Genomic DNA, 9,121 nt, shown 5'->3' with positions numbered 1-9,121 from the left:
TCTATTAAATTTATTAATTGAAGTTTTATGTCCTCACTTATATCCATATTATTAATTTGTTATTTTATTTTTTTATTTCTGCATTTATTAGCATAATGACCGGTTTTTCCACATGAAAAGCAAGTAGGAGGTTTTTTATTTTCCTTTTTAATAAATTTCTTTTTTATGTGTTTATCTTTTCTATTAAAATCGTTATGTTTTCTTTTATAAAATCTTTTCTTCTGTTGAAATTCTTTTATCTGTTTCTTCTTATTTTTACTAGTTTCTATTCCGAATTGATCACAAAATTCTCCTAATTGTCTTTTTTCATTAAGATGTTGGGTTTTTATTTGATGGTTGAGTTTTATTTCACTACATAGGGCCAAACCTTCTTGTATACAAGTTCCTATTAATTTTCCATATGTGTAATCTTCGTAAGGAATTGTATTATCTATTCTTAGTTGGTTTTTAACTCTTTCAGCAAAAAGATTTGGCAAACCATCTATGAATTTGGATTTCCAATAAACACTATTACAATCATTAAGCTTCATAACTCTGCTTAAAAAAGTATCTTTATACCATCGAAAGGACGTAAGAGTTTTACAAAATAATCCATTTAATAAGGTACGAATGTTTTCAAAATTATATGACCATCTTCCTGTAAAATGTTTAGCATTGAACTTTTTTTTTTTAAACCTTTAGATACAAATCCAGATTAAAGAAAAAACTATGTTTAAAGGTATCAATTTAAAATTTTATTTTAACAAAAATCTCATCATCCAAAAAATAATTCTAGTTTTTGAAAGCTTTTATTTTTTGGAAACTTTTAACTTTTAATTTTATGTGGTTTTATATTTTTAAAAGCGGCAAACTAATTTGTCGAATACTTTTATACAAATAAAACTTTCGACTCCCAGTTTTTAACTAAACTTGTCAAATATACATTTAGATTGTTTTTCTTTTTATTTTTTAAAGTTAAAATACATCCATTTGAATTGATATTAAAAAATTAACCAAAAACGGTAAAATATAAGAACTACTTCCATACATTTGCATAATACACCATTTGCATAATACACCATGTTAATTGTTTTGTATTGCATGTGTTTACTTTCTATGATGGTCATTACACCATGTAAATATGTTCTCTTCAAAATCTATGTCACAAGATAAACTAGCCAATTGTTGAAAGCCAACAAATTCAATGACATCCCAAAAATCAATAACACCTCTACCTAGACGTGACCAAAAAAACCGGTTCACAAACCGAACCGGTCCGTGAATCGGAAACCGGTTTACCTCCGAACCGGTTCAGTCTTGAATCGAACCCCCGATGAACCGAACTGTCGGACCGGACCAATTCGCTATTTTGACCGTTAGGACCGGTTTCGAACCGGTTTAATAAGAACCGGTTTTTTGATCCGGTTTTGAACCGGTTTTGCATATTCCCGTTTTTTGTCTTATTCTAACGGCTATATAGCCGTTTATGGCTGTTAGACACCCGATTTTTGGTCCCTTTTGGCCATATTCCCCAATATTTGATAGTATAAATAGCTATTAGATGTTTTGGGTTAACCAAACCTCAAAAAATCTCTCTTACTTCAAAAACCGCTCTTAATTCAAACAATGGATTCGGCTTCCGTTGGTATTGGAGATTCATCAAACAATCCTACCGTTGTTAGCATCAAAGAAACAAATAGAAATCTGGCTATTTGGTGCAACTATTTATTGTGTGTAATGTCGAACGGTACAAAAAGAGCGCGGTGCAAGAAATGTGGTGCTTTTTTTAATGAAGAAGAGAATTCGACATTGAAAACTCACATGACCAAAAGATGCCCTGTGGTGAAATTTGGGCCGAGACATAATCAAACAACAATGGCGAATGATGCAACATTGTGGAGTTATGATTTGAGTAAAGTTCGGGATAGGATGGCGAAGTTCGTGATTCAAGAATGTTTGCCTTTTGACCACTTCGACAACAAACGATTGACTTCACTCATCCAAGATACTCTCCAACCACGATATTGCCATGTGAGTCGTACTTCTATTAGACGTGATTGTATTGAAATGTGGAAACTTGCAAAAAATGAATTGATTTTAGGATCTCAATCTTTAGAAACCGGTGTGAATTTAACTTGTGATGTTTGGACGGCTCCTCACGGTTCACCGGATGTGTACCTTTGTGTTACCGCTCATTGGATTAATCCAATTAATTGGGTAATGATGAAGCGTACGATTACGTTTGAATTGTTTGAGTACCCGCACACCGGTAGAAATTTATTTAAAATTTTAGATTGTGTGATAAAAACTTATAAACTTGAAGGAAATATTTTTTCTATATCTTTTGATAATGCTTCAAACAACACCGTCACGGTTGGACAACTAAAACTAAAATATAAACCAATTTGCGATGGTGTTTTTTTTTCATAGTCGATGTGTTGCACATATCATTAATTTGGTTGTGCAAGATGGACTAACTAGCATTGAAACTATAAAATATGGTTTCAAAGACATGCTAAAAGATATTTTTAGTTCTAGTAACGCTCGATATCATAATTATATGCAATTTTATGTCGATGCGAATGCCCTCTTTTTAGGTCCGAATTGGGAAAATAATACCCGATGGAACTCCACTTGTAAAATGTTTGAATGTGCCTTACGTCAAAAAGATACTTTAAAAATGTTCCATGACAACCTTGTGGACCGTAATAAGGTTACGGCTTATCCGGAATCAAGTTGGGATACTATCAAACTTGTTACGGACATGCTTGATGTTTTTAAAAAAACAACTACTTTTTTATCGGGTGTTTATTATCCTACAAGTTGTTTAGTTTTAAACCAAATTTTTTTAATGTGTGCGAAAATAAATGAGTTTGAAATGAGGAGCACAATGTTTGCTAATATGATGAAACCGATGAAAGCAAAGTTAAAAAAATATTTTCAAGAAATGCCTCCCATTATTACTTGTTCCGCCGCTTTGAATCCGGCTCTAAATGTTGGGGGGGGGGATTGAGACTTTAATTGAAAATATTTGTTATGATTTGGGTTTAATGGATGATGACATGGATTATGCATCAAAAGAAGTTTCAAAATTTAACAAAGTTTTTCAAAATTTGTTTGAAGTTTATTTAACAAAATATGGTTCAACAAACATTCATGACATGATGCAAAATACGTGGGCATCCGGATCCACTTCTCACCAAAATAACGAAACAATTAGGCTTTATAATACTTTGAGGAATGAAAATTCCAAACGAGCTCGGTCTAACACCCCAAGTAGCGAGCTCAGGAGGTACATTGGTTCCAATTTCTTGTCTCAAATGAGTATTCAAGAGTTTGAAAATTTTGATATCTTGGCTTGGTGGAAAGGAAAGGAAACCCAATTTCCGAATCTAGCCGCTATGGCCCGTGATCTACTAAGCTCCCAAGCTTCTACGGTAGCTTCGGAATCGACTTTTTCTGTTAGTGGCAGGGTAATATCACCAAGAAGAACAAAACTAACCCCTTTATCGGTGGAAGTGTGCATTTGCTTGAAATGCTACCTTGATGGCGTGGAAAGGATACAAGACATTGAAGTACTAGAAGGCACATTGTTGCATGCCGAAACACGAGTACATGAGGAAGAAGTAGCGATGGGAATGTCGGTGCCACTCACCCTAGAAGAGATCGAGTATGAGAGAGGATTACGCAACGACATGACGGATGACGAATAAAAAACAAAAACAATTTTTTTTTGGATGTTTTGTGTTTTTATGTTTGAAGATGTATTAGTTTGACAATTTGGATGTTTTGTGTTTTTATGTTTGAAGTTGTATTATGTATTTCCAATATAAAAAAACAAAAAAAAAATGAAAAAAGGTTAAAAATTGCTCCAGAAAATGTATTGATTCAAGTTGAACAATTTTTTACATACATTATGTTTTTCTACGTATACACAAACATAAAATTTAAAACCAAAAAAAAGTTAATACATGAAAACATATATATATTATTAAACAAGAAAAAAAAACCTTATGGCAAAATGGTCCATATGGATGTGAGTATGTGTGTGTAAACAATTTTTTTTTTTGGTTTATAACACTCTAGTGCAATATAATCTAAAAAAAAAAACCATTCCTATTTTACACTTATTAGCCCAAAAAAAAAAATTAGAAAAGCTTATTTGCGTCGAACCGGTTTTGAACCGTTTTCTGTTAAACCGAACCGGTTTACATATGTTCGGATATTTTTGGGGGTGAACCGGTTTGGACTACGTTGACCGGAACCGAACCGGTTTTCTGAACCGGTCCGATTTAAAAAAAAAACCGGTTTTTGCATGCCTACCTCTACCAAACCTTCTCATGAGAGTCAACATGTTGTGTTGATAGTCTTGTTAGGAATAATGATTATATAAAGCCCACGGGACATAGAAGTAGTATGCGTTTGAAGATGGGCATGTTACTCAACAGTGACATCAAACTATATAATAAATGACTTTAAAATCAAATGGTTTTTAACTAAAGTGGAGTGGTGTAGAACACACCGAACTCCAACTCACCCATGCAACATAAGAAAACAATAACTTAAATATAATAAATAATAATAATATTACTTTATCAAAACAATAACCTAAATGTAGTGAATAATAAAAATACTTTATCGCATCCTCGTAAAAGAACAACCGACGAAAATAATAATCAAAGCGTTCATCCTATCGCCCATACCCACCCCTCAAGTCGGCCGGATTCTCTCTCCTAGGGTTTCTTAAACTCCCTACATTTACAAATTAATCGAGTTCTTCAGGCTATTCAATCCAGCAAATTGATTGCAGAAGGAATGGATATTGAAATTGTTGGGCGCCATGCGCTCCTCTTCGACGATGATACCACGGCAGCCTTCGTCAACTCCCAAGACGCACTTGTTGACTGGAATTCTCTACTAATCGATCGTTACGACGTTCGCCACCTCCTTTTCAGCCCTCCACCATCTCGGAGGCGGCGTAATCCTCAAACCTCGCATTCAACTTCCGCTGATGCGGAAATCGATTATGAACGGTACCTGGATCTCCCCTCACCTTCCGAGGAAGAAGGTAATGACACTTGCTCATTACACAAACAGTTGCATTTCACGTTTATAAGTTCCTTGACTTAATTGATTGTATCTGTTCGGATGAAGTAATGTTCTACTAGATTGAACTGTCAATTGTCGAAGGATGATTATCACAACATGTTTTGTTGCAAGTTGATATTTGTGAACTCGTGCAATGCCTAAATAAGTTGATAAAACAGCTTGTTAGTTATCAGGTTTTAGTTTCGAGGAATTAGAAAAATGTCATATCAGATGATATCGAAACTTAAAAATTCTCTGAAAGGATGAAACTTCAATGCATCCAGAAAAGATCTATGACCTTAATGTGATATTCAGTTTTTTGTCGTGCCATTATATTACTGTTGTAGAGGTAAACTGTTTCTATGCTCACATCTTTCTAAAGTATGGCTACTATACATTTCTTACACTTCTGTTATACTGGTGTTCTTAATTCTCATCCAACTGTTTCATTGTATTCAGAAGCAGATCCAAAACCGGAACCTGTGGGTGGATTTAATGCTGTTCCTTTTTCTTATGGCAACAATGAGGAATCTAATGATCAAAAGAATGCTGAAGCTGAATCAGAAGTCCCTGCATTTCATCCCCCTTTCCCTGTTCCTGAAAGCCTGGTTCAGAATTTGGTAAGCTCAAATGCATCAGCTTTCCCTGAACTTGAATACATTGAAGCTATTGTTTATTATTATTAACTGCTATTTAGATGGATATGACCAAAAGGACAATTCCCTAAGGTACATATTTTATTTAAAAGCTTACCATGTCTAAGTTTACAGATGCTCGGAGCAGGGATCGAGTTATGCCCTAAGGTTGCCATTCACAGGCACCATGTTCTCTTTTGATATCATGTGCAAGGGTCCGTGCAGGTGGGGTTAGGTTAGGATTATAAAATGTTTTATCACCATAAAAATCATCACACAACTTGAAAAATGGAAGCCACACATCCTCAGTTAATTATATTGTTATTGTGATATAGTGATTTTTCTTACTTTTGTCAGGTTTATTATGCTTTATCTGTCATCTCCTGTTACATCTTCTTATGAAAACTTACCAATTCCATTACTAAAATGAACCCTTCCTTGCTTTCTATTCGTTTTGTGTTTTTATAGCCTCCTACAGAGAAAGTACATCAGATTATTTCAAGGACTGCTCTTTTTGTCAGCAAAAATGGAGGTCAATCAGAGATTGTTCTTAGAGTCAAACAAGGAGACAACCCAACTTTTGGGTTCTTAATGCCTGATCATCATCTACACCCTTACTTCAGGTTTCTGATCGATCACAAGGATCTCCTTCAGTCAAACGAAGAGAAAACATCAAATACAGAGAACCCCACTGGAGCTTTGTCTTTACTTGGTTCTGTATATGGTACTGGTGAAGATGATGAGAATGGAACAGAGCATCCATCATCATCACCATCTGGAAAAGACGATGTTGCCAGCTGGAAAACTAAAACAACCATATTGCCAGCTGGCAAAGACGAGCCTGTTTCAAAGCATTCACTAGATGATGCTCCTATTAGTAGAAAGAATTCTTTTCCAAATGCAGTGAAGGCTGTAAAAACTAGCATCATGAGAAAAGGTGAATCATCAACATCAAGTTCAGTCTCTGGTATTCGGGCTTCTTCTCTTCCTCCAGTTCCCAAAACTGAGCTCATGGTTATGGATCCTCCATCTGACATGAAAAAACTGGTTGAGAAGATTGTAGAATTCATCATCAAGAATGGGAGGCAGTTTGAAGGAGTACTTATGGAACAAGATCGTGGTCATGGAAGATTCCCTTTTCTAATCCCATCTAACATATTCCATCCATACTATCTAAAAGTTCTTCACACAGCTCACGAGGTTCTTTCTTTTTTCTTTTTTCTTCTTTCTTCTTAGCAATCTGTTTATTTACATTATTTAAGTCAACAATCTGTTCTCATTTTTTGTTCTTTCTATCTTGTAGTCGAAGTCAACTGTCAAGAGTTTCCACAATGAGAAAGGAAACGCTTCCCACAAGAAAATGTTGAACTCAAGGGATACGGAAGCTTCTTTAATGGAATCTGATGATATACCTCTTGATTCCGATAGAAAAGAGAAATTCAAAATGGTAATGAATAAGTCTAAAAAAGAAGCATCGGATCCTCCATCTAAACCCACACAAGAACAAAGTGTCCAGGTGAATGCTGCTCAAGCTGCAGCTATTCTTCAAGCTGCTACACGTGGCATCAAACATCCAAGTCTAGGGATCTTGAATGGAAAATTTGGTGGACAACAACAACAATCATCTTCTTCTAATGTAAATGAAACTGATTCCAATGAGCAAAAGTTAAAAGCTGAGAGACTAAAACGGGCTAAAATGTTTGTGGCAATGCTGAAAAGTGGGACCAACCCATCAAAAGCTGAACCCACACGTGGCTTATCAGCTGAGCCACAAGTAGTATCAATCGACAAAAAAATAAAATCAGAAAAGGAGCATTTGGATGATGAAAAACGTTCAAAGAGGAAATACAGAGATAGATCTAGCATACATAATGATATCGATGATGATGAGGGTGATGAGAGAGAAGAAAAAAGTTCACATAGACACCATAAGAAGAAGAAGCATAGATCTCATGAGAGTGAAGAAAGACATCGATCTCATCATAGTACTTCACATAAACATGATGACGTGGACAAAAACAATGAAAAAAAAGATCACAAAAGGAAAAAGAAGCATCGTTCTTCTAGTAGTTCAGATGATGAAGATGAACATTCTAGAAGAAAACATCGGTCTCACAAGTCTTCTTCTTCTCATAAACATAGGAAAAGTCGTTCTCATTCTTCTAGGCATAAACATAAGCATACTCATGATGATGGAAAGGCTTCAAATTCAGAAGAAGGGGAGATGAGTTCAAAAAGGGGACATGTGGTTGATAATGTCAGTAGAGAAGCTTCTGTTGATGTGTCAAGTTCTTCATATCAAGAACAAAAGCCACAGCCCTCTCAGATAACTGAGGTTCCTGATGATCTTAGAGCCAAAATCAGAGCAATGTTGATGTCTACAATGTAAGTTATTATTATTTTTTTTTTTTTTTACATTTTTATGTATTAGGGAGCTGCATATATGCATACAATGATATACTAAAAGAGATCACAAGTTAAACTTTTGGGTCTAGGGTTAAGAATTGTTTAGTGTAGATTAACAAATGACTATTGCTCTAAATTGTTATAATAATAAAAACACATTATGAATGAGCTACTATTGGGTCAACTTTCATAGTTGTTATCCTATTATTTTCTCTCTCTTGGGTCAACAAAAGAAGCTAGAAATTGCATGCTTTTCTCCTTTGGGGTCAACAAAAACGGCTACAAGTCTTGTATAGTTGGAATCAAGTAAAATAAAACCCCAAGAAATGGGAGTCAAAAGCTAATATCACATAGCCCTTTTCACTTTCCTTGTGAATCTACAAGCTCTCTATATAGAGCTTTTTCATAATTCTAATGATGTTTTATTCTTTTGTCTTATCAATTACAAATAAATAACTTTTTTTTTTCTGAAACCAACAAATAAGCTTTTGTGAAAAAGGTCTACTATAGTGGAAACATCTCAGATGTACATACAGACGCTTGAGATGTTACAATATTTCACTCATCTGAATCCTTGTTCATACTTATCGTTATCTTGTTATTATTATTATTATTATTATTATTTTTTTTTTTTTGTAAATATTAAATAATGGTAGTCCTTTTGTCAACTAGAACCCTATCCTATATCGAATTAAGGTAGAAAACGACAATGATATGAAAAAATGGCAATCTAGTGATGGCGAAAGTGAAAGTTAACTAAGCGTCATAACAAAGGGAAGAAATAATAGTACCCTTGTATTAATGGCGTTGAATCGGTCTCCATATTTTTTACTTGACCCACTTCCAAAAACTAAAGGAAAAGAAGTTTCACACATAGTCAATGACTTGATTTCTCTTCGAAAGCTCCATTTAAACTACTCATGTTGACACGATTTACAATTTCTTTGTCGCAAGAATTCTTGATATGCTTGTTTTTTGAACCCCACATTCCCAAATGTGGATTATATTAGTTT

The 9,121-nt window shown here is 34.6% G+C and overlaps 1 protein-coding gene across 1 annotated transcript; it reads left to right on the top strand.

The window, feature by feature from the left end:
* Positions 1-4,629: 4,629 nt before the first annotated feature.
* On the top strand, positions 4,630-8,280 carry LOC111884976 (uncharacterized). The gene is made up of 4 exons (XM_023881284.3): positions 4,630-5,047; positions 5,527-5,687; positions 6,171-6,902; positions 7,006-8,280. Exons 1-4 carry the CDS (start codon positions 4,795-4,797, stop codon positions 8,089-8,091), a joined length of 2,232 nt encoding a protein of 743 aa, XP_023737052.1. The 5' UTR covers positions 4,630-4,794; the 3' UTR covers positions 8,092-8,280.
* The last annotated feature ends 841 nt before the right edge of the window (positions 8,281-9,121 follow it).

This window comes from Lactuca sativa, chromosome 7 (genome assembly GCF_002870075.4).
Source record: "Lactuca sativa cultivar Salinas chromosome 7, Lsat_Salinas_v11, whole genome shotgun sequence".
NCBI lineage: Eukaryota > Viridiplantae > Streptophyta > Magnoliopsida > Asterales > Asteraceae > Lactuca > Lactuca sativa.
This window is presented reverse-complemented; position numbering and strand designations above follow the sequence as displayed.